The sequence below is a fragment of the Hevea brasiliensis genome, chromosome 6 (genome assembly GCF_030052815.1).
Source record: "Hevea brasiliensis isolate MT/VB/25A 57/8 chromosome 6, ASM3005281v1, whole genome shotgun sequence".
Taxonomy (NCBI): Eukaryota; Viridiplantae; Streptophyta; class Magnoliopsida; order Malpighiales; family Euphorbiaceae; genus Hevea; species Hevea brasiliensis.
Window position 1 is genome coordinate 4,263,707 of NC_079498.1, and position 27,626 is coordinate 4,291,332.

The window sequence follows — 27,626 nt, forward strand, 5'->3', positions numbered from 1 at the left end:
AGTTTGATCATATCCCATAGTCAAATTTTTATTTAAAAATATTGAAAAAATTCAGTTTTTACCAAAATAGAACTAAATCGATCAAAATCAGGATGATCAAATTTTGATCCGGTTCAAGACGACTTTAACCATATTTAGATTTAACAGATTTGGATTATGTTTCGGTCCAATTTTAATCAAGTCATTAGTTTCTGTTATATGATGCATGACAATGAGAAATTTTGACTCTGACCACTAACCCATAATGGAAAAAGATTCAATTCTTTCCAAGAAATGGAAAATACAGATTTTCCAGCCTAAGCATATGCAAGAAAGTAATGACTTGTGCAACAAAATTTTTCAATGCAGAGTGCCGATTTCTCTAGAGTTGAATGTATGCTAAAGATTTTTTTTTCTTTTTTTTAGCTTTATTTTCTCATATAAAATTCTTTATAGATAACAAAAGGAAAATTCGTACTTAGACTCAGTTTATGATAAATTCAAGACATAAACATGTAATATTTATATTAAAAGAGTCTTATCATATATTTTGTATCTTTGGTCTATAGTAGATTGAGTCTAAATTATAAAAACAAATTGAACAAAGCACATAGAAAAGAAAATAGAAATGTTAATGAGACCCACTTATTAAGTACTTAGACCAGGTCTATATGAATCAAACACACAGAGTATATGGTGGGACCCACTTATTAAGTACATGTATTTCACCATATTTTCCCTAATAATAGACCGGATCTAGGTAAGAATTTCCCTGATGATTACATATGTATTCCTTCCATATTTTCCAGATAAAATAACTATACAAAGCAATGCAAAATTTGTGATCTCATCCTTCCCTTGGCCAATCTGGTGGAATTCAATCTGCAATGCATATTGATTTACAGGTAGAACTATTTACATAGTTGAGATTTGATCTACCCTTGATTTGCTTAAACACTGGCTCTTCTATCAAATGAAAATTCCTTTGGCACTACATTGATTTCATGTTCTGGAATTGGTGCCACTTGACTCGAACTCGGCTCATTGGCATCCCTATCATAGTTTACGTTATTTAACTCAATTTGTTGTTGAAAAGAATAGTGATGCGATGATGAATCTTCACCGTGATTCGGATAATGTGATGATGATGAACCTTCACCGTAATTGGGGTGAGAAGGAGATGGAGAGTCTGTTTCCCACCCAACATTTGATCTTCTAGGTGAATTTTGGAGGCTATCCAATTCGTTCCGGTAGTATCGAAGTAGATGCACCGGCGACATATGGTGGGATGGTGTGGGTGGTCTGCTAGACAATGGGGTGACAGACCCCTTGTTCCTTTTGATCTGTTTCTTAGCCGTTTGGTGCCAATTTCTTAGAGCTGCAGCTACTCTCTCGTTGAAGATGGTTGGTTTCATTGATGAACCCATCTGTTAATGTGAATTAAAGTATGCAAATGAGATTTATTTAGTGTTATAGGAGTAGTGAATATTGAAAATTTTCTTCTTTATTTACCTGTGTCACAAGGGCATAGAGAGGGAGAGTGACATAGCTGCAGAGTATTTGTATAAGCACCCTGAGAAATATAAATGATAACCCCCCAATTAATGAAGTAGGATCTAACAAAATGAAGATTATTATAATTTATTAATTATTCAAATGAAAAAAAACCAATCTTACCCCATTGAAATTCTGATGATTATATCCTCCAAATGTTCATGAAAACAAGATTTTAGCCCAAATTCTTTCTGAAAAATGGGGGAAAAAAGAAACTTAATGATGAACCATGCATATATGAATATACCCATTAAACTAATTCACTTATAATTTCTCTTCTAGAACCCAAAAAAATCACTCAATTACTCAAAAGGGTTTAGTGGCTTACCCAACTCCATGCAAAGAAAGCAAGCTGGAAGGCATTCTGCAAAAAAAATATATAAAAAAAAGCCATGATAAAATTTTTTTTTAAAAGTATCAAGATTTAACCTTTAGTTTATTTTTTTATATATTAAATTATATTTTTTTAATATGATTAATTTTGATTAAGACTCAAATTTAAGATCTTACAGTTCTTAAGATAACTTAAACACCACCGCGATGCAAGTATAGAAATGTGGTTAAAGAAATCAAAAAAGAACCTGAAAGAGAACAAAATTGATAAGGAAAAGAATGAGGCGGGGACGGTTGAACCAGAAGAGGTCATCTCCGGGCTGAACCACCGGCACACCCTTCACAACCTCTCCTCTCTCTTGAATCCTCAGTGCCATTTTGGTTATTATCACCTGTAGCTTTGTCCCTACCAACAAGATGATCTGTATGTGCATCATCCACCGTTAGATAACCCTAATTAAAAAATTACTAAAGAATTAAAAGTCAGAACATGCATGTGCATGGATGAATATTTATACTTACAATCAGTGGAATAAATGGAAGCCATAGATAAGAATACCAGCCTGTTCACACAAATATAAAAATTAATTAATATATATAACGATATTATAAAAATTAAAGAGAACATGTATAATATATGTATCTTGACTCACCATGAGTGTTGAAGAGTAAGAATAGGACGGCGAAGAACCAAATTGGTGGACTGGAAATTGAGAACACAAATGTTGATTAGATATAATTAAAAGAGAAAACATTGGAAATAATAATATTTTGATAATCAGAAATAATTGAATAAGTCTTCCTTCAATTTTAAGTTTTGAGATTAATCACGATGAGAAAAGAAAGAGTTATTTCTCGCTGTTTAACTCATTAATTATTACATAGCTACCTATCGAGTCGTTATTCAACGTAATATATTTTAAATTTGGTATGAAATTTGAAAATTAAATGGAAGACTAACCTTATTCCCACAACAACCTTGAAATCTTCGTCTAGCGATCTTTTAATATATTTTTGGAAATCAAATTTCATGTGGCTTTGAGGTGCCAAATGTGCCTAAACAAAAAAGGGAAATTGTGAATTTATAGTTAATAATCCATAGAAAAATAGAAATTTAACATTTAATTTGGAATTAATTAAATTTTTTTCAAAAAATTACCATGATAAATCCATGTCTCAACGTAAAATAGTCAACTTTAGGAACCGACCTCACAAATTGCCTAAAGAAGCAAAACTGCAATCAAACAAATGTCAAAATTACTGAAAATATAGAATCCTCATTAAGTATAATTAATCAATAAATTGTGTATTGAATATAAGTTTGATCTCACATGAAAATGAACTTAAAACTATTAGATCAAATATTTATATCGAAATTTATGTAAAATTAATTAAAATGTATATAACAAATATGCTAGAATCTACATGAAAATGCAATCATAGCTTTAAATATAAAATTAGACATCATAGTTATTTAAAGGTCAAAGAGGTAATTGAGTACTAAAAATAGCAATAGATAAAATATCCATAAAAATTATCTATCTAAACTCCAACCCGAATGATATTTTTACTTATTAAATCTATTTTAAACTTAATTATTATTACTTAAAAATATTTAAAATTATTTAATTTTATATATTTTAATAAATAATTTACATATTTTTTATTAATCTAAATTTATCTTAAATTTAATTATATAATACTAAAGCTTGAATAGTCAAAAAGAAAGGTGGCAAAACGTAAAAGTGAAAGTGTAATTTTTTAATTTAACTTGTTGAGACCGTTATTTAAAATACCGGTAAATTAAGACAACGTCAGGGACCGTTAACGTTATGTATGCTTCCATTAAAGTCATTTGCTCTTTGACTGTTAGCCATTGCTTGCATTTGCATATGCTAATAATTGGCTGCCGGGGACTCTTCACTTCTTCATGTGCTCTTTCAAACACTTTCCTTAACATTTAATTCAATTGATTTTTTTTATCAATAATTTTATATTTAAAAATTTAATAATTGATAAAATTTATTTTTTTATTTAATTTGAAAAATGGTAATTTAAAAAAATAAATTGTGTCAGAAGTAATATCATCGTGTGTGAAAATTTATTAAAATTCTTTTTTTTAAATGATTTTTTTAAAAAGAAAGCTTAAAAAGAAAATACAAAATAGAAAAGAAGATAGTGAAAATGATTGAATTTTTCACAAAAAGCAATATAATTATGTTAGATCAATATAATATATAGATTAGAAACTCAATTAAAATCATTAATATAATATATCATTTAAATTTAATTTAATGAAATACTCAATATTCAAATTTGATTCATTAATTACCATTAAAATTTTGGATAAACTTATTTCTTAATCTCAAATTAGTTTATGTTTGAACTTAATTTGTATAAATATTAGATACAAAAAATTTTAAAAATTTAATTATTCATCTTATAATTAAATTGCTTAAATAAAAAATTCTATTAATCAAATTCGACATAACTTACTAATAAATTTGACTTAACTAAAATAAATTAAATTAAAACTAATGATCTGTGAGATATTCACTACAATAAATATTAAAATTAACCGTAAAATTTTTACAATAATATTAATTTTATTATTATAAAACTAACATATAATAGCAACATAAATAATTACAACTAATTAATGGTACATAAAAAGATATAATAATAATTATTGTTATTATTAATAAATATTTGGCGACATCGATTAAAATTTTACAATTTAATGACATTAATACATAGTAATTCATATATTCTTATCGTAAATTTATAACAGTAAATTTTATAATTTTAACTGTAAATATTTTTTCTGCTAAATCTAGCATTTCTTTATACCAGCTTTATGAAAGTAATTCATTCTTGAAAAATAATGAATAAGAGTAAATTAAAGAGGAAAATGATGAGTTCTTACTATCCAAATAAGGACTGGTGTCTTGGTCCAGAAGCTCAAGTGTCTCCTTCCAAATGATGTTTCTCTTGCAAACCTGAACCTTTCTGGATCTGTTGTGCAATAGCCATCATCATTATAACATATTATTATCATATCTTAATATGTATTTACAATTTTAATTATGCAGCCTTGAAAATTAGGTTCTGCATATGTAAATATAAGTCTTAATTATAAAAATAATCTAAACCCTTTTGCAAAATTACAATTTAATTTGATTGTTTCAATCATGGTGATTTAATTAAACCAAATTAAATAAATATCAAAATTTAAAAATAAGGGATTTAGATTCCATTTTAGTATAAAATATTGATAAATTGTGGATTTAAAATAACACTATTTTACTTATTAAACCTCTTTTAAAATAATTTTAAATAACATTATTTTTATAAAGTATTTTAAAACCACACTCAAATAAGATGCTCTTCATATTTATAAGTCTAATATAAATTCATGAAAAAATTTATAATTTTATCAAAATCATATCTTAAATTTTAAATTTTTCCATCGGAACACAAAGTAACTTTATCTAATTAATTAAATTTTGACTTATAATTTTATCTAATAGAACTAAAATTAAACTTATAATTTACAACATCTCCCTTTGCTATAATTTTCTTGATAAAAGTTGGTAAAAATTATCAAAATTGAAAGCCTAATATTAATCCATTAAATAAAATTGCAACAAATATATTGGAAATAATTTAAATTGTTAAAATTAAAACAATCGAATTAAATCATAATTTCATGAAAATATTTGAATTTTTTTTATCATTAGATCTAAATATAAAGCAAAGCAAACTAATAGCCCTTCAATGTAATTATAGATATGGACTAACGTACCGTGTGAGAACTGGTATTCAACTGTTCTTGTTTCCTTTTCCCATGATTTCCAACGTCTCATCTAGAACCCAGCAAAATAGTCAAAAAAGTTAAAATATATATATATATATCTTGCTCATGTGTGAGCAAATTAATAAAAATAATTATTAATTACTTGATGGGATATAATTAACATAAACAATACCTTGGCTCTGCCCAAAGCCATTGTGAGGACACAGTAAAGCACATGAAAAACAGCTAGCACGAATATGAAAATATGGAGTTGATGAATACCATCTGAAGACACAAAGGGTACTTTGCCCTGCAAAAATCAACTAAAATTTCAGGGTCTGCATGCACTTTATATTGGCAGAAATTTCTAGTAACGTTCCATGTTAATTTCTTGGTCTATAAGTCAAGAAATTTCCATGCTTTTTCCCTAAGAAATTTCCCATTTGTTGCTCGATCGCCTAATGACTTTGATTAATCTCTTTCCTTAATGAAGAACTTTCCAATTCTAACAATTTATGTCTACATGCATTTTTCTTGAAACATCCGTGCAATGTTTTCTTTCATTTTTTCTGTTCAAAACATCTTGTTGACAATTAATAAGATTCTTAGATCAGCTGCGTGGAATGAAATAGGAAAATAGTACGTACCTCACCACATTTGTCGGCTGCTGCCCCAGCCAAGACACGACGGAGATTTCCACCGGAATCTGATATGGTGAGAAGTTTCCTGCGGTTTTCATCATCTTCTTTTGCTGACACTTGAGACTCGTTTGAATTCGCTTCTTGCTTCTTGCTGCATGGATGCCATGTTGATCCAACTTTTTCTGATATGCATATATTTGATATTGGACCTTGTCCTACCGTTAGGAGTAAGGATATAAATCCTAACAGCATAAGCTCTGCACAAGAACATGAACAAGAGGACGTTAACCAAGTAGTTAAGATAATTTTATGAAGATTATGAAATGGGTTTTAGTTTTAGATAATAATTACCTGATTTAATCTTTTCAAGTGCTTCATAAAGAGCTCTCTTGTGTTTCTTCTTTAACCACTGCAAAAGATGCAAAAAATCTCAACACTACCGTAGGCCAAAAGCATCATATATCAATTAAAGATTTGTTTTAATTATGATAATTAATGATAGATTAATTAATAAAATCAGTAAACTATGGTAATTAATAAATCATGGTACTCACCTTTCCTATAAGATGGATGATGTATTCGATGACTATAGAAATCAAAACCAAAACAAAACAAACTATGGCAACTGCCCAGGTTGGCGTTTGCTCCAAAGATCTTCCTCCGCCACCGCCAGCCATGGATGCAACCTCCCCTTACGTTCTTGAAAAAAGAAAGTTTAATTTCAAAGTTCACTTGCAGAGAACAAGAAATGAATGAGTTACGTACATGAAAGAGACAGAGATGAATGTAGCAGGTGATGCAAATATTGATATTATGGAGAGATATATAGAAATGGGAACTGAAAGGAATAATAAAGAACAGAAGCGGATGGCTTTGACTTTGTTAACTCGTAAGAGAGAGAATGAGAGAGCAAACGAGCTCACTTGACTTGATCAAATAATTCAAATCAACACATTTTTTTTGACCAATCATTAACAAATAAAGAAAAGTGTGACTTCATACGATTACTTTCTTTTTAATTTACTTTATTTTTTTCTCCTAAAAAATTTTATTTTATTTTTTATTTTTATATTATGTATTATTAAATTATCTGATGATAATTATCATGCAATTGGCTTTTCTTTCTTCTCTTTATCGTCCACCATGGCTCATTCTTCTTCCTCTTATAAAACATCATTGAAACTTAGATTTTCAATTAGGGTTCGTACTATAAAAATTTCTTTCTTCTCTTAGCTATGTTTCATGGGTTTATCATGGAGAAAAATAATTTAACAAATGAGATTAAAAAAAAAATTTTTGAAATATTTTAAATTGATTTTCCTTTGCTTCTCTTATGTGTTTTGTAACTCTCAGTGGCAATTGATATTTTTGTGGATGTGTTTAACTTTCCATGGCTTCAAGATTTCAGTAAGAATTTATATCTAATAATTTTTTTATAAGAAAATTAACATTTATTAAAAAAAAATAAAACCAGGAAAAGAAAATATATCTAATAATTTATTAGTGTTACGGTTGAAATAGCAGCAACACCTCACTTACATGCTTGGCAGCAAGTAAAAATGATAGGTATATATAATTAATTTTAAAAAAAAAATTTTGGGGGCCAGAGCCCTCTAAAGTTATACGTGCGTTCGCCCTCACTATTTATCTATTTATTTTAAAAATATTTTTTAATTAAATAAAAAATTATATTATTTTAATAATTTTTAAAAATATTAATATTATTCTATTTTAATGACTATAATTAGGGGTGTGCAAATAGTCGGTTCGGTTCGGTTTCGAACCGAACCGAACCGATAAAACCGAAAATCGAAAATCAAAAATTTTAAAAACCCAACCGAACCAATTGATAAGAGAAAATCGAATAAAATCGAACCGATAAATATCGGTTCGGTTCGGTTTTAAAACGATCAAATCGAAATTTATAAAATTTCATATTTTTAATATTAAATCTAAATAATAAAAACATAAAAACAAAAAAAAAGAAATCAAAACTCAAAAATCTTAAGGTTAGGTTCGGTTTTCTTTGATTTCAGTTTTCTTTGATTCGGTTCGATTCAATTTGATTCGATTTTTTATTTCCTATATATATTAATAATTTTGGTTCGGTTCAGTTTTTTTGATTTTTTTATGAAAATAACCGAACCGAACCGATTAACCGAAATTATCAAAATTATAAACCGAACCGAACCGATTAAATTTTAAAACCGAACCAATTGAACCGAATTAATCGGTTCGGTTCAATTTTTCGGTTTAAACCGAAAACTGCTCTTCCCTAACTATAACATTTAATTTTGATATTTAATTTTATATTTTTTTATTATTTTGATAAATTAAATTATTTTAAACACATTTTAATAAAATGCTTAAATTACTTAAAAATTAATTTAAGTAGTTTTAATAAACAATTAACCATTTATTTTTAAATTTACTTATTAAGTTAAAAATATATTTTAAGTCAAAAATTAAAAGTAATTAATCAATATAAGCACTTCATATATCACGAAAGAATATCATTTATAATTTGAAATATTCCAATGATTTGATATAGATAAATAGCAACCAAAAATATATCCGTCTTACTAATTTGAATGGAGTGAAATTTAAAAAGAAAATTGCTTAGTTTGGTTTGATTCGATGATTGAAAGCATATTATTCATTTAATAGGGTTGGATTCGAATAGTCACACTTTCAATTTTCTATAAAAAAAATAATAATAATGATAATAGTAAAAGAAGAAGTACTAACTACTTTCACTTTGTGATCTTAGCCCAAAATCTCTCCAATGAAAAAAAAATTCGTCCATCTGGTGATCAAATTATAAATCAATGTCAAATTAGCTAATTCATTTCATTTTAAAAGGAAATTAATTAATTTTTTAAAATAATTCTGATTGACTTTATCAACTAATTCAATAATAATTTATGTTCAACTAATTTAGATTTTGTGCATGATTTTTTCATTTTTTAACACGCCATGGAGACTTGGCATGCATCTAGGGCCTATATATATAGGTTAATTTATTATCTGAAAATACCAACTATATAGTTTGAAAAAATAAAGCATGTGAGTGGAATTTTAATATCACTACCCATATATAGATGGCATTTTTCACGATAATTTTTAATTGTAGATGGCTTTTTCTTGAACCCTAATCCTAATTGGATAATGGATGATGTAACAAGTAAATATATTTTTTACGTTTAAGGTGTATATGGTTAAATAAATATTTGAGTGTTTTAATATTACTAAGTATTATTACTATTCAAGGCTAAGACTTTTTTTTTTTTTTATTTTCTAAGTAAATATCTATGCTTATTGCTTAATCGGGATGTAATTATCTATGATGTAATTAATTAATTAATGTGTGATCAATTCTCATGTGTTTTTCTTTCTTTTTATTAAATGTCATTTTCAATCTGCTATTTACATTTTTAAAATTTGAATAAAGATGTTTAATAAGTTTTAGATGTTGAGGAGGACTCATGCATTTTGTGATAGAAATTTGAATATTAAATTATTAATTAAATAGATAAATGCGCAATATATAAATTAGCCTATAAAATATTTGGGAAAAGTCTACTACGTCTCTGATATTTTATTTTAGAGTATGTTGCATTGTTCTGGTATCTATTAGTTGTTTTAGTCGTTGATAGTTGTTTTACCAGTAATTAATTATTAGATATTAACTATATTTGACAATAACTTTTAAGATAATTTTTTTAGCGTTTTGATCCTCTTATTTAATTTATACTATTTGATGGCATAAGTATTTAATGTTTAGGGGTTGAGGGACAAGATTACGAAACATATTGTTTAATATTTAACAACTAATTTTTAAAGTAATATTTAATATTTTAACTAAAGGTTAAAAAGATTATATAACTATTTCTATATTTAACAGCTAATCCAACAACTATATTTATCGAACGCTTTTCTTCTAAACCACTCTATAAATAAATAACCACTAATAGCTAATATTTAACAACTAACAATTAGTAAAATAGATGATAGCTATTATAATAGCTAACTGCTAATAGAATGACTGGTATTGCTAAACAAACCCATTAGCTATTAGTAGTTAATTATTTATATAATGATTTAAAATAGAAGTATTTGATAAAAATAGCCGTTGATTAGTTGTTAAATATAAATTGACGCTAAACTACTCTCTTAATCTTTAAACATTAGGAGGGGTAATGTTTCATGATCTACTCTCTCGACCTCTAAATATTAGTATAAATACTTATGTCACTGGATGGTATAAATAAAAGAGGAGTCAAAACACTAAATATTACTTTAAAAACTGTTATCGAACATGGCCTTAATCTACATTTCTGACTTTTTATTTTATCTGTTGCATTTTTTTTTTACTTCTATAATCAATTATTAAGTATAATTTTCTCAATTCTATAATAAATAATTGAATATATCATTAAGTTTAATCAATTATAAAGTGAATATATATCAAATAATGAATTATGGGTGCACTGAATTTTTTTTTTAAAAATAATTTAAGGATTAAGTTATGTATTCTATACTATTATAATATTTAAATGCTATTTAATATGATATATATAGTCTATTTAATTAAAAGAATCATTAACTAAATTTTAATATATAGAAAGAATTAACCTGGCCACAGAAAAAGTTTGGTGTTCTAATTGGAAAATTCCTGAGGCCATGACTCAATTGGGCCAATGTCATCCTTCAGGCTTCCTTCCTCTCTTTGCAAGGCTATCAATTCTATGATTTCTAATTTTTGGTGGGACAACAAGGAGATGAAAGGAAAACTCACTGGATAGCTTGGTCTAAGCTTTGTGAGCCTAAGGCTAAGGGAGGTTTGGGTTTCAAAGAATTTGAAGGTTTCAATATGGCTCTCCTAGCTAAACAGGGGTGGCGTTTACTTACCAAGCCAAATTCCTTACTCTCCCGATTGCTTAAAGGGAAATATTTCCCCTATACAAATTTCATGCAAGCAGTTCTTGATAGCAAACCTTCTTGGGGATGGCAGAGCATTTTATGGGGCAGACAAGTGTTGCTTAATGGTACTAGATGGCAAGTAGGAAGGGGAGACTCAATTTTATGTGAGGAGGACAATTGGATTCTTGCTTCTTTTCCTCTTCATCCTAGAGTGAAAAGGGATCACAATCCTTAAATTGCTTGGGTTTGTCAATTAATTAACGAGCAATCCCATTCTTGGACTATGAGAATCCTGCGAGAAAATTTTGAAGAGGAGGAGGTTAGAAATATTCTATCCATCCCTTTGGGTCTTTTTCAGCAAGAGGACAAACTTGTTTGGAATTTTGATAAAAGAGGTATTTATACTATGAAATCGGGCTATTATGTAGCTCGAAGCATCCAAAGGTCTTCATCTTCATCCTTGCAAAACAATCTTGGTCCTAGTTCATCAACACCAACTGAATCCTTTTGGACGAGTATTTGGAAAATTACCTTACCTCCTAAGCTCTCTATTACAAGGCAAGCTACCTACAAATGAGCTAGTGCATAGTAGAATCCCTCACATAGAACCTGAATGTTATGTTTGTGGTGAAACTAAATCTTCAAAGCATATGTTTTTTACCTGCCCTCGAGCTGCAGCTTTGTGGATTGGATCTCTCCTTCGTCATAAATCAAGCTTAATCAATGGGACTGGTATAGAGGATTGTTGGACTTCGTTAGTGGATTCGCTATTCAATCACCTAGAGAAGATTTATTTTACACAGATGATTATTTTTGTTCTCTGGCACCTATGAAAAGGAAGAAATGCCTTAGTCTTCAGACAGGAGCAGCAAACTCCACAGGAAATTGTTGCTCGAGCTATCCACCATTTTCAGGATTTTTCTACAATCCAACAGTCCGTTCCTGTAGGTTCTGCCCCAAATGTTAATTTTGAGGCCTAGCTTCCCCCTCTTGCTCATGTCATCAAGCTCAACTTTGATGCAGCAATTGATGTAAGGTGAAATAAGGGAGCTATTGCAGTGGTAGTTCGTGACTCTAATGGGAAGCCTTTGGATTGGGTTTGTAAGTTTTATGATTTTATGATAGATCCTTTGGTTTTGGAGAGTTTAACTTGTAGAGATGCCACCCACTTTGCTGTCAATAGAGGTTTTGATTCAGTGATTGTTGAAGTTGATTCTTTGGGAGTGATTAATGCCTTAAAGTAAAGGAAGGATATTGTCACAACCCCATCCCATTGGCTGGATCTGTGACACCCCTTACCCGTCTACAATGTAGCCGAGCAAGTTATGCCACTCAGTGTGCCGGAGCACCCATTTATGTTTCTATTACAATTTATCCCTTTTAATTTATTTATTTTCAATTTTTGATAAATCTGAATTTTTTCACAAATTTTATAGAAAATCTGACAGAGTGCCGGTTGTAAATTGGAAAAACAGTTCTTCTGAACCTGTTTAAAAACACTTCCAGTATAATTTTCAAATCCAAACTCTATTATACACATTTCAAGTCAATCTCAAAATCTCAATCTCAAATCACAACACTATTTTCAGAAAATTTTCTTTTTACTTCATTACTAGAAGCACATTCATAAATATTTCTCAACATAATATACAGAAAATTTTAATAATATGAAATTTCATATATTTACATTATCAATAATTTCAAGAGTTTATAGTTACAATCCCAAAACTAATACAAAATACAAAATACTACCCAAAATCCTAATGTCCTACCATAAGCACTGCAAAGGTGAGGTGACTCTAGACTCCGGATGTAGCTCTAAAGGCTCACCCTGTCTGATGTCTGCTGGGCTCCCCAGCTAGGTCTCTAGTACCTGCGCGTGGCAAAAGCGATGCGCTAAGCAATTATGCTTAGTGGTGACAATATGAAATAAAATAAAATAAAAATAAAAATAAGTATGCAGAATGTATGTTTACATTTTTTGGTAGACTTAATTTCTGATATTATTTGCAATATTATTCGTTTAAAATTTAATAAGGTTTATTATCATTGCCCGAGTAACCCATATTAGTTGATTGAACTGGATAAACGGGTAAACTGGCACTGGGTACTAAGTACCTCGGACCATCACACTATCGGTCACATTGTGTCTCCTGGTGTGCGACAGAATAGCTAATAAGCTGTAATAATCATCAGGGTGAAAACCCAAGTATATCAACTCAAATAACATAGCTAAAGGCTATTATATCACAGAATGGCATGGGAAGCCATGAAACACAGAATGGCATGAAGCCATATGCAGTACTGCTAATAAAACCCTATTGGCATGCCAACCTATCCAAACCAATCTTGCTAGGTATACTAGGACATTTTACACTTTTAAGTTTTACAATTTTTGAAATTTAAGTTTTAGGGTTACTATTCCATTCATTAGTCAACAAAAATATTGACTTTTGCATAGGCAATAGGTACATTGGTTTTAATACTCCCAACATAGCACATTTTAAATTCTAAATTTGTTGGTATTGGTTGCCAATACTATTTCTAAACTTAATGTTAATTGGACAGAATTTTCAGTTTTCATGCTTTATTTTTACTATTCCATTAGTCATTTTTGCAGTGGGAATTTGGCAAAATGATCAACATGAAAGTTGTTCCTTATTTTGTCTAGTTACATTTCTTTTTTTTAGAATCACTCCATTTGGAGTTTTGTAGCTCAATTTATAGCCCAAAAACCACAACTATCCGGATTAAAAGTTTTTCCAGAATTTATGGACTGACCAAATCTACAGTGTTAGGAATAGTGACTGCAACTCCCTTTTAAATATGTTCTGGTCATAATTTGGGTTAGGTTTCTTCATAAAAGTTGTTGGTCTATGTCTCAGCTTGTTGCTGGTAAAATTTTAGGTCAATTGGACCTTTCTACACTGAGTTATGGCCAAATGACCAAACACTATTTATTTAGTCATTTTGCCCAGGCAAACTGCAGGTCACCCGAATTAGGGCAATCTTTTGGTCCACTTGATTTGGTTTTCTGGGCATGGTTTCTTCACCAAAGTTGTGCCATTATGTGTCTAGTTTCATGTCCAATTGGCCTTGTACCAATTGGACCTCTACAATTCAAGTTATTGCTACCCAAACCTGCTGGACTCATGCCCAGTCCTGCAGGTCACCAAGGGCAGCCATACCAAACTCCAATCCCACTACACTATTCACTTCATTTTTTATTCAAACCAAACCAAATGGTTACTAATTGACCATTAAAACTACTTTCATCATCACATAGTCAAAGTCTCATTTTTCCACCCCAAACCCTAACTCAAACATTACAAATCATGCATTATCATTGCATTTCATCAATCCATTCAATTCATGCATATTGAGGGCAGCCAAACTATCATTTTAACTCCATAAAACTCCTCATAATCATACCCAACCAAGGCTTCCGAAATTTAGAGTTAGCATACCAATAGTATTTCCTCAATTTTCTTTGTCATGTGCACTCATTCATGGTCTTTAAACATGAATTTAAAGTAAAATTTAAAGTTAGGTCACTAACCTCTATGGAGTGAAGTTTCCCACTTGCTAGGGTTCTTGTTTTCCTTTTCTTTTTGCTCCCAAAATACTCACCAAGTTGCAAGAATACTTTTTTGTGTTGCTAGGTTAGGGTTTTGTTGGGTAGAAGCTAGGGAAAATCAAGCTTTAAAAGCTTGAAAATGGTGGCTATGGTGGGTATGTCACGGCAAGGAAGAAGAAGAGAAGAGAATTCTGATTTTTCTTTCATTTTTCAGCCCACTTTATCTCTTTTAAATAAAGTTATGCCATGTGTCCATATTGGGTTGGTTGGGAGAATCTTAATGACATCATTATGATGTCATAAGTCCATTTTCTTTTATTTTCTCATCTTTTCTTGTCTATTTAATTGCAATTAAATTTTTAACAACATTTATTTATATTTTATATTATATAAATTATTTATTTAACTAGACAAGTTGGCCAAAAATCATCTTTGAAGACGAAATGACCAAAATGCTCTCCGTTTGGCTTAACGAGCCAAAATTGTCTGTACCGATTGAAAAATTTTTCTAAGCATTTTCTTGGCATTCTAATTCCATAAGAACCTCAATGACCCTTCTCTGGAGTTCCAAAAATTATTTTATAATTTTTCCCCCGGGTCTAGGGCTCCTAGTTGCGAGAATCGCAACTTCTCACTAGGTTACCCATCGCTAGGGCACCGGCTCATTTAACTTGGTTGTATTTTATTTCTAAAATTTTTTCTAAATTTTTCTTATTAATATTTGAGTTAATTATGGTTCCTCACTTTAGTTTAAATATTTTCCCAAATATTCTAGCTGTCCGGACCGACATTGGTCACTGGAACAGTAGACTGTACAGACTAGCTAAAGTGAGGATATTACAACTCTTCCCCTCTAATAAAAATTTCATCCTCAAAATTTACCTGATGCAAACAGTTAAGGAAACTGTTGCCTCATCATCTCTTCACTTTCCCAAGTTGCTTCTTCAGTGTTGTGGTGCCTCCAAAGCACTTTCACCAGTGGAATTTATTTATTTCTCAGTTCCTTCACTTCCCGAGCTAAGATCTGTATAGGTTCTTCTGTATATGTCAAGTCCGGTTGGATTTCAATCTCTTCCATAGAAATGACATGGGCAGGGTCTGAGCGATATCTTCTCAGCATAGAAACATGAAATACATTGTGAATTTTATCCAGTTCTAGTGGTAAAGCTAGCCGATAGGCCACAGGTCCCATACATTCAATGACTTCATATTGGCCAATGAACCTAGGGCTTAACTTACCCTTTCTTCCAAACCTCAATACTTTCTTCCATGGTAAGACTTTGAGAAACACTTTATCGCCAACTGCATACTCTATCTCTTTTCTCTTTAAGTCAGCATATGATTTCTGTTTATCTGAGGCAACCTTCAAATTAGCTTTGATTATCTTTACTTTCTCTTCGGTCTGTTTCACCAGGTTTGGTCCTACCAGCTTATCTTCACCCAATTCAGTCCAACACACTAGGGTTCTACATTTCCTCCCATACAGTACTTCATACGGAGCCATTTGAATGCTAGCTTGGTAGCTATTGTTATATGCGAATTCTACCAGTGGGAGGTATCTATCCCAACTCCCCTCAAACTCAATGACACAACTCCTTAGCATATCTTCCAGGATCTATCACATAATTCACATTATTATTATCATTTCAATTTATTAACTATGAAAATTCAATTAGTTCTTAGGTTTACCTGGATTACACGTTCTGACTGTCCATTCATCTAGGGATGAAAAGCCGTGCTAAAACGGAGTTGTGTGCCCAAGGCTTCTTACAACTTTTTCCAGAATCTCGATGTAAACCTTGGGTCTCAGTCAGATATGATGGAAAGTGGGATTCCATGCAGCCTAACTATCTTACTGATATACAATTTTGCTAGCTTCTCCAGTGAGTAGTCAGTCCTAACTGGCAGAAAATGTGCTGACTTTGTCAATCTATCCACTATCACTCATACTGCATTATGCTTCTTTTGGGTGAGAGGTAGACCACTAACAAAATCCATAGTGACCTGGTCCTATTTCCATTCAGGTATGCTTATAGGCTGTAGCAATCCTGATGGAACTTAATGTTCTGCTTTAACTTGCTGACATGTCAAAGACTTAGTCACATAATCAGTTATATCCCTCTTTATACCAGGCCACCAATAATGAGACTTCAAATCATTATACATTTTCGTGCTTTCCGAGTGCATAGCATAAACACTAGTGTGTGCTTCTTTCAGAACACTAGTCTTCAATTTCCCATCATTCGGTACACACACTCTTCCTCTGTAATACAGACACCCATCCGCTTTCACCTCATAATCAGTTTCCTTTCCCTCTGGAATTTTACCCACAATGGCCATTAATTTTTCATCTGCCCTCTACCCATCTTGTATCTACTGTAGCAGGGTTGGCCTCACTTGTAACTCAGCCAAAATAGCTCCATCTTGAGCTAAGGACAGACAGGCTTTTAGTGATCTTAAAGCTGTGATGGACTTCCTACTTAAAGCATCTGCAACTACATTGGCCTTCCCAGGATGATAATCTATCACACAATCATAGTCCTTTAGGAACTCAATCCATCGCCTCTGTCTAAGATTGAACTCCTTCTGGGTTGGCAAATATTTTAGACTCTTGTGATCTGTATAGATGTAGCATTTATCACCATATAAATAATGCCTCCATATCTTCAGTGCGAAGATAATTGCTGCTAACTCCAGGTCATGAGTAGGGTAGTTCAATTCATGTAGCCTTAACTGCCTGGAAACATAGGTGACCACTTTCCCCTCTTGCATCAATACACACCCTAGCCCATTATGCGAGGCATCACTGTAAACTACAAAGTCTTTTCCCGATACTGGCTGTGTTAACACTGGTGCTTCTGTCAACATAGCCTTTAGCCTCTCAAAACTGGCTTGACACTTGTCGTTGCAGCCAAATTTCACATTCTTGTGTAACAACTTGGTCATTGGAGCAGCTATAAGAGAGAACCCTTTCACAAATCTTCTGTAATACCCAGCTAGCCCCAAGAAACTTCTGACCTCAGTTGTATTCCTGGGAGGCTTCCATTCTATCACTGGTTCTATCTTTTTGGGATCCAATCTAATCCCCTCAGCTGACACTATGTGTCCAAGAAAGGAGATTTCACTCATCCAGAAGTCACACTTGGACAACTTAGCATACAGCTTCTTTTCTCGCAGAGTTTGCAGAACAATCCTCAAATGTTCATCATGTTCTTCCCTGGTCTTGGAATACACCAGAATATTATCAATAAAGATCACTACAAACCGATCTAAATATGGATGGAAGATATGGTTCATAAGGTCCATAAATGCTGCTGGTGCATTTGTTAACCCAAACGGCATCACTGGAAATTCATAGTGCCCATACAGGGTTCTGAATGCAGTTTTTGACACATCTGCATCCTTTACCCTTAACTGATGATACCCTGATCTGAGATTAATTTTTGAAAATACACCGGCTCCTTTCAACTGATCAAATAGATTGTCAATTCTGGGCAATGGATATTTATTCTTCACAGTTACTTTGCTCAACTACCGGTAATCAATACACAATCTCAAGGTTCCATCCTTCTTCTTCACAAACAGCACCGGAGCTCCCCATGGTGACACACTGGGGCGTATGAACCCCTTATCGAGTAACTCCTGCAACTGAATTTTCAACTCCTTCAATTCAGTGGGTGCCATCTTATAAGGAGCAATTGAAATGGGTGCTGTACCCGGCATTACCTCAATAGCAAACTCGACTTCCCTTTCTGGTGGTAAACCAGGCAACTCTTCAGAAAATACATCTGGGAAGTCTCTTACTGTGGGAATATCACCCAGGTTTGGCTTAGCTTGGCTAGTATCAAGCACATGTGCTAGGTAAGCTTCACAGCCTTTTCTCATCAATCTTCTTGCAACTGTGGCTGAGATAACATTAGACAGAAAATCTGTCCTTTCACCTACAACAGTGATCTCATTACCCTCAGATGTTTTCAACGAAATCCTCTTCAATTTGCAATCAACTATTGCCTGATGACGTGACAACCAGTCCATTTCCAAAATCACGTCAAACTCGTGGAAGGGCAACTCAATTAGGTCTGCCGAGAATTCATACCCCTGAATCCTCAACGGGTAACCTTTATACACCTTGTTCACTACCACACTGTGGCCTAGTGGATTTGTGACCAGAATGTCTTGATCACTCTCCTCTACTGGAACTCCTCTCTCTGTGGGTAGTTTGATGCAAATGTAGGAATGAGTGGATCCTGGATCCACCAATGCATGCACAGAAGTGTTATAGAGGGAAAACGTACCCCTGATGACATCCGAGGCATCTTGCTCCTCCTGAGCTCTGATGGCATAGGCCCTGGTAGGTACTCTAGTATCTGGCCTCTCAGCTGACTCGGATGCAGGCCTCAGTGATGGACCAGCTGCCTTAGGTTTACCGAGCTTCCTACCCCTTTGTGGTGCAGAAGCAGGTCTGTCAGCTTGTGTTGGAGCAACTGTAGTAGTCCTCTTCGGACAATTATTGATCTGATATTCTGTAGATCCACACCGTAAGCATGCACCCGTCACTAGCCAACAATACCTCTTACGCCACTTCTGATAGTACTGACAAGCAGAAGATGCTGGGGCTAGTCACCTAAACACCGTCCCTGGAGAGCTACCCACTGATGGTGTGGACTAGCCTCTCCTAGATGTGAGCGTGGTGCAGGCCTCGAGACCGACCACGACCTGTGGTGGTCCTGAACTCTAAGCAGGAGGACCCTTACTCTTCTTGCTGGGAGCAGAAAATGTACTGGACCGACCCGGACCCCTCTTCTGCTGTCTTTCCCTTCTATTTTATTCATTGATTCAGACTCTTTCCACTTTTGATGCAGCATCTACTAGTTTAGCAAAATCTGTGATCTTCAATACTGTGATCATGACTTTGATGTTGTCATTGAGCCCTTCTTCAAATCGTCTGCACCTCTCTGCCTCTGTAGGGACTATCTCCCTCCCATATCGGCTCAGTCTGACAAACTCACGCTCATACTCAACCACTGACAATTGCCTCTGTCTCAGACTGATAAATTCTCTTCTTCACTCTTCTAAATACACTTTACTAACATATTTCTTCCTGAACTTTGTGAGGAATAATTCCCAGGTGATCCGTTCCAGTTGCACCTCACTGGTTACTGTGTTCCACCACTGATATGCATCATCCTGAAGTCGGGACACAGTACCCACCAGTTACGCTCGAAGTGCGATTTATTGTTTTAGCACTCTGATGGTTCTATCCAACCAGTTTTCTGTGGCCATGGGATCATCCTCCCTCTTCCCAAAGAAGTCCACAGCCCCATGCTTTCGCAGTTTCTCCAGATGAGATTTTTGTGCTACTGGTGGAGGTTGTAGTAGTGGAATTGCCCCCATCATTTTCCTATAGAATTCACTCATTTACTGAAATAGAGCAAACTGAGGTTGGGCAGGTGCCTCAGCTGCTGGTGGAGCAGATTCTCCCCTGCCCCTAGATTCAGCCCTGGGTGGAGCACGACTCTCCACCTCTTCATCAACTGCTCTTTGCGAAGCAGGATCCATATCCTATTCAAAATAAGAAAATAAACAGATCTGCATCAGTGTCACCTCAACATTTACAAATGCAATGCAATGGTATGCACTTTATCTAGGCCCAGAAATGCCTAAACCGATGCTCTGATACCACTAAATGTGACACCCCTTACCCGTCTACAGTGTAGCCGAGCAAGTTATGCCACTCAGTGTGTTGGAGCACCCATTTATATTTCTATTACAATTTATCCCTTTTAATTTATTTATTTTCAATTTTTAATAAATCTGAATTTTTTTGCAAATTTTATAGAAAATCCGGCAGAGTGCCGGCTGTAAATTGGAAAAACAGTTCTTCTGAACGTGTTTAAAAACACTTCCAATATAATTTCCAAATCCAAACTCCATTATACACATTTCAAGTCAACCTCAGAATCTCAATCTCAAATCACAACACTATTTTCAGAAATTTTTCTTTTCACTTCGTTACTGGAAGCACATTCATAAATATTTCTCAACATAATATACAAAAAATTTTAATAATATGAAATTTTATATATTTACATCATCAATAATTTCAAGAGTTTATAGTTACAATCCCAAAACTAATACAAAATACAAAATACTACCCAAAATCCTAACGTCCTACCATATGCACTGCAAAGGTGAGGTGACTCTGGACTCCGGATGCAGCTCTGAAAGCTCACCCTGTCTGATGTCTGCTGGGCTCCCCAGCTAGGTCTCCAGTTTTGCCACGCGCTAAGCAATTCTGCTTAGTGGTGATAATATAAAATAAAATAAAATAAAAATAAAAATAAGTATGCAGAATGTATGTTTACATTTTTGCGTAGACTTAATTTCTGATATTATTTGCAGTATTATTCGTTTAAAATTTGATAAGGTTTATTATCATTGCTCGAGTAACCCATACTAGTTGATTGGACTGGATAAATGGGTAAACTGGCACTGGGTACTAAGTACCTAGGACCATCACACCATCAGTCATATTGTGTCTCCCGGTGTACGACAGAACAGCTAATAAGCTGTAATAATCATCAGGGTGAAAACCTAAGTATATCAACTCAAATAACATAGCCAAAGGCTATTATATCACAGAATGGCGTGGGAAGCCATGAAACATAGAATGGCATGAAGCCATATGCAGTACTGCTAACAAAACCCTATTGGCATGCCAACCTATCCAAACCAATCTTGCTTGGTATACTAGGGCATTTTACACTTTTAAGTTTCACAATTTTTGAAATTTAAGTTTTAGGGTTACTATTCCATTCATTAGTCAACAAAAATGTTGACTTTTACATAGGCAATAGGTACATTGATTTTAATACTCCCAACATAGCACATTTTACATTCTAAATTTGTTGGTATTGGTTGCCAATACCATTTCTAAACTTAATGTTAATTGGATAGAATTTTCAGTTTTCATGCTTTGTTTTTACTATTCCATTAGTCATTTTTGAAGTGGGAATTTGGCTAAATGATCAACATGAAAGTTGTTCCTTATTTTGTCTAGTTGCATTTCTTTTTTTGAGTTACTCCATTTGGAGTTTTGTAGCTCAAGTTATGGCCCAAAAACCACAACTGGCCGGATTGAAAGTTTTTTCAGAATTTCTGGACTAACCAAATCTACAGTGTTAGGAATAGTGACTACAACTCACTTTTTGAATATGTTTTGGTCATAATTTGGGTTAGGTTTCTTCATGAAAGTTGTTGGTCTATGTCTCAGCTTATTGCTGGTAAAATTTCAGGTCAATTGGACCTTTCTACACTGAGTTATGGCTAAATGACCAAATACTATTCATTTAGTCATTTTGCCTAGGTAGACTGCAGGTTACCCGGATTAGGGCAATCTTTTGGTCCACTTGGTTTGGTTTTCTGGGCATGGTTTCTTCACCAAAGTTGTGCCATTATGTGTCTAGTTTCATTTTCAATTGGCTTTGCACCAATTGGACCTCTACAATTCAAGTTATTATTGCCCAAACCTGCTGGACTCATACCCAGTCCTGCAGGTCACTGAGGGCAGCCACACCAAACTCCAATCCCACTACACCATTCACTTCATTTTTGATTCAAACCAAACCAAATGGTCACTAATTGACCATTAAAACCTACTTTCATCATCACATGGTCAAAGTCTCATTTTTCCACCCCAAACCCTAATTCAAACAATACAAATCATGCATTATCATTGCATTTCATCAATCCATTCAATTCATGCATATTGAGGGCAGCCAAACTATCATTTTAACTCCATAAAACTCCTCATAATCATACCCAACCAAGGCTTCCGAAATTTATGGTTAGCATACCAATAGTATTTCCTCAATTTTCTTTGTCATGTGCACTCATTCATGGTCCTTAAACATGAATTTAAAGTAAAATTTAAAGTTAGGTCACTAACCTCTATGGAGTGAAGTTTTCCACTTGCTAGGGTTCTTGTTTTCCTTTTCTTTTTGCTCCCAAAATACTCACCAAGTTGTAAGAACACTTTTTTGTGTTGCTAGGTTAGGGTTTTGTTGGGTAGAAGCTAGGGAAAATCAAGCTTTAAAAGCTTGAAAATGGTGGCTATGGTGAGTATGTCACGGCAAGGAAGAAGAAGAGAAGAGAATTCTGATTTTTCTTTCATTTTTCAGCCCACTTTATCTCTTTTAAATAAAGTTATGCCATGTGTCCACATTGGGTTGGTTGGGAGAATCTTAATGACATCATTATGATGTCATAAGTCCATTTTCTCATCTTTTCTTGTCTATTTAATTGCAATTAAATTTTTAATAATATTTATTCATATTTTATGTTATATAAATTATTTATTTAACTAGACAAGTTGGCCAAAAATTATCTCTGAAGACGAAATGACCAAAATGCCCTCCATTTGGCTTAACGAGCTAAAATTGTTTGTACCGATTGAAAAATTTTTCTAAGTATTTTCTTGGCATTCTAATGCCATAAGAACCTCAATGACCCTTTTCTGGAGTTCCAAAAATTATTTTATAATTTTTCCCCCAGGTCTAGGGCTCTTAGTTGCGAGAACCGCAACTTCTCACTAGGTTACCCATCGCTAGGGCACCGGCTCATTTAACTTGGTTGTATTTTATTTCTAAAATTTTTTCTAAATTTTTCTTATTAATATTTGAGTTAATTATGGTTCCTCACTTTAGTTTAAATATTTTTCCAGACGTTTTACCTGTCCTGACTGACATTGGTCATGGAACAGTAGACAGTACGGACTACCTAAAGTGAGGATGTTATAGGATCGGAACTAGGACCTGGGCCGGCATAAAGCCCTCGGGGCCCATAGTAAGCATTGCTGTTCCTAAACCCATGACCAAGCCCACAATTTAGGCCCAACATGTATATAAAATAATTTAAATTAAACTATTATAATTTTATTTTAGGCCAACTTAACCCAATAATTATCAGAAACTCAAATTAGGAGGAGCCCAGCTCAACTTTATTACATCATTTACAAATTATTTAAAAATCATAAAAAAAATTTCATTTATTAATATAAAAACTTAAATTCATACAGTCCCTAATAAGATTAATGCTACTGCTAGTATATGCGGAGCGCTAAATTATAAATTTAGAGAATAATAATACAATTAAGTAATTATTGATAACCTGCGAGGAAAGAAGCAGGTTATTCTGAAAAAGGTCTCCTCCTTTAGCCTGGAAAAATTACAAATTTAGAGAATAATAATACAATTAAGTAATTATTGATAACTTGCGAGGAAAGAAGCAGGTTATTCTGAAAAAGGTCTTCTCTTGTAGCTTGAAAAAATAGGGTGAACAAAAGTGATCGTTCGACTCAGAGAGTAAAATACCAATTTTAAGTATAATTTCTATAGCTATCTAAAGCTAATGCATCTTAAAGAGTGGAATGCAACACCTTGATAGTTTTCATACAAATCACATCATAAATAATAAAAAGGTAATTTGGAGCACTCACACACCCACATAATATTCAAACAGTACATATATGGGAGATGATCCCCTATACAGACCTCTTAATCCAACCTCTGCCAGTGAGTACATCTCAAGCTAGACTTTCTCTTAATAGTCCAAATGCGGGGGCCAGCGAGATCATCTCGAGCCGTACCTACCCCAACTTATCCATAAAAGGATCGGGTCCCAGCAAGTCAAGCTCCAGTGGCGTCTACCTGTCCTGTCCATATCCAATACCACACACCACATGCACGCTAATACATGTACACTGCTCCAAATTACCATAAAATAACATTCATGACAGTTCATCAATTAAGAATACAATATAAAACATGCCTAGTGTTTAACTACATAGATATATATATTTATAAGTGATGCATGGGCATGCCTAATATATAATAATATTGAAATTATAATTAAAATTAATATTTTACTCACAGACGTAAACCGAGGTCAATGTGGTGGTTGGGCGGAGGAGGAAAGTTATCCTGGCTCACCTAATAATTATATTACAATTATTTAATATAATTGACTCAATACAAGTTTAAAAAGAATCAAAGATACCCTAAGTTGTGCCGAAAATCTGACAAAATTTTCCCTATACCTAGGACCTACCTGACCTACAAAGTAATTCAAATCACACTTCTAAAGCCACACATCATCTCAACAACAACACATGGCCCTCCTGGGCCCTCCAACTCAGGCAAATCTCACATAATCTAACCATTCAATTATAAGATTTAAGTCGGATATTTTGCAAAAGTCATTCTAGGTAGCTCTAAAAATTCTAAAATTTTATCCCACGGTCCTTAGCAATATTATAGAGCTAACGCAAAAGAAATTATAATTTTTAACTACTCACGAATATTTTATTAAATTTTATTCTAAACTCAGCACTATAAAATTGAAGAAACTCAAAGTTTGGATTTACCTATGCTAATTTAGACACTTGAAATGCGTCTGAAAATGTTAGGGTAGCCTATAACTTTGACCCGATTCCAAAGTGATTCCGGCAGCTTATCTGCTCACCTAGAAATTGTAGATTCGGGCGACGGTTGAATTGCCACGAAACGAAAGTACCTATGGAAAGCCCACAATACCAGGGGTTAGACTAAAATATTTATATTTACATATAAATAATTATTTAAAAATTAGGAGTACTACAGATACTGCTGTTCTCTTGAGCATCCAAGCAGTGATTCATGATGTCAAAGATCTTACCAGATCTTTTAACTCTATCTCTTTTTCCTTTGTTAAGAGATCTTACATGCAGCACATGCTCTTGCTGCTAAATTTCTCTCTGATACTTCATTTTCTTGCAATTTAATGGCTTAGCAAATGTATTTTTTAGACTCTTTACCAGTATGATTTATAAAATACAATCTTTGGAAAAAAAAGAAATTGGGCCATCTTATCATCTGCATAATTAAATGCTGATGTACTATCAACAAATTAAGTTCTCTTTTACATTTTGAACTGTTCTCTAGTAAATATTTTTTAAATATATGAGTTTGAAAATATTAAATTAATTTAAAATTAAATTTAATATTTATATATTAATTTTTTCAATTATATTTAAAATAATATTAAAAAAAAATAACTTTTTTACTCTTTCAACCTCTCAACCTCAAATATGTCTAAGACTTCATTGATGTCTCTTTCAAAATAGAAGTTAAACTTCCTTTGCAATTGATGAAATTATTATTATATCCCTACCATTAAAATGTTTTGTAAAGAATATATTAGGGCCTGTTTGAAATTGCTATTACAATTGATGAATTATTATTATATCCCTACCATTAAAATGTTTTGTAAAGGATATATTAGGACCTGTTTGAAATTACTATTAAAACTACTGTGGAGAAAATTACTTTTTTAAATATACTAGTCAGAGAATATTAAAAAATAATTTAAAATTAAATTTGATAAGTTTAGTTATAACAATACTAAAATAATAAAATAACTTTTTTCAAACTATTTTTTTCAACAGCATCTAAAATAGTATTTTTATTCAGAAAAATAGTTTTGGCCTTTTAACCTCGATGCCAAATACGCACTTATTAAATTAAAATTAATCTTTTATTTTCCTTTCATTCCTCCTCAAAATAGAAGGAAATATTTTAATTAATGCTTTTGAAGGAAATGAGGTAATACAATTTCCATTGATTTACCTTCATCTCTTTCGCGCTTAATTATACAATACCCAAACAAAAGAAGTAATTCTAATTTTATTTTCTTTTCCTCTCAATTCCCTTAAAATAAATAAATGCTAAACTTTGTGTATTTCGCAAAAAAAATAATTTTTATATGAAAAATATTTTTTATATAAATTATTTTTTAAAAAATATTTTATATAAAAATATTTTTTATTATTTAGTTGTATTGTTAAACTAATGATATATGTTTATATAATACTCCTAATTTTTAAAATACTTATTTTATGTATAAATGTTAATGTTTTATTTTATTAAAATTTTGAAAATTTATTTGAAATTTTTCGAATTTTAGAGATTGGGTTTGATTTTTCAAAGTCAATAAACTTTGTTAATTTTTATAAATTAATTTAAAAACCACGTGATAAAACTAAAAATATATTTAGACTCTAAAATTTTTTTTGAGTTTTCTGGAATTTGTTTCGAAATTTTTGAGCCTCGTTTTTTACAGCGCCTTTCCGACCAAAATCTGATTAATCCGACTACCAGTTGAACTGGGTCTTATCCCAAATATCTTATACTCTTTGAGAGCTTTCCATAGACACCAAAAATACAAAATTTCACTAAGTAGATTGTCTAATTTTTGCTCGGAAAGTTTTAGCATATTTTGATTTTTGGGCTAAATTTCTCCCAAACCAGAAACCCCACGAGAAATCCGAGATTACCAGTGCTCTCTACACGATGAGAGCTTCACAAAGATATAAATCTCAAAATTTTTCGACATCAAAATTTCGGTGAGTCCCGCGAACTTCATAGTATTTTTTCGAGCTTCATTTGAGCTTAATTAATTTCGTAAATATTTTTTTCTAACTCTTAGTGTTGTGGGCCTCACGTAAGTACCCTCGTTTTGCAGAAATTCAACAGTTGCTTGGGTCTACAATTTCGAGCAAGTTAGGCATGCTACCAGGAAAACTTCAGAACCGAATTGAGGTTATAGGCTATCCCATCGTTTTCAGAAGTCCCGGACATGTCCCAAGCATCGGAATTGGCATAAGTAAATCCAAACCCTAATTTTTCTTAATAATCTAGTGCCTAATTTCGATTAAAAATCTATAAAATATTTGTGGTATGTTAGAAAATTATAATTCCTTTTGCATTAGCTTAAGAATAATGCTAAG

At 32.6% G+C, this 27,626-nt stretch overlaps 1 protein-coding gene across 1 annotated transcript; it reads right to left on the reverse strand.

Moving 5' to 3' along the window:
• Positions 1 to 604: 604 nt before the first annotated feature.
• Positions 605 to 7,118, reverse strand: LOC110665359 (MLO-like protein 6). Its single transcript, XM_021825420.2, has 15 exons — positions 6,858 to 7,118; positions 6,655 to 6,712; positions 6,310 to 6,560; positions 5,856 to 5,972; positions 5,672 to 5,732; positions 4,793 to 4,881; positions 3,026 to 3,100; positions 2,828 to 2,922; positions 2,520 to 2,569; positions 2,389 to 2,429; positions 2,115 to 2,288; positions 1,862 to 1,897; positions 1,657 to 1,724; positions 1,492 to 1,552; positions 605 to 1,406 (listed from the first exon to the last, which is right to left on the reverse strand). Exons 1-15 carry the CDS (start codon positions 6,978 to 6,980, stop codon positions 930 to 932), a joined length of 1,776 nt encoding a protein of 591 aa, XP_021681112.2. The 5' UTR covers positions 6,981 to 7,118; the 3' UTR covers positions 605 to 929.
• Positions 7,119 to 27,626: the final 20,508 nt, after the last annotated feature.

Excerpts from the sequence above, each read along its gene's own strand:
- LOC110665359 (XM_021825420.2), bottom strand. The coding sequence starts at position 6,980 with ATGGCTGGCGGTGGCGGAGGAAGATCTTTGGAGCAAACGCCAACCTGG. Across the intron at positions 1,725-1,861 it reads CTTTCTTTGCATGGAGTTGG|AAAGAATTTGGGCTAAAATC; the intron begins GTAAGCCACTAA and ends CCCATTTTTCAG. Across the intron at positions 1,407-1,491 it reads TCTATGCCCTTGTGACACAG|ATGGGTTCATCAATGAAACC; the intron begins GTAAATAAAGAA and ends TCACATTAACAG.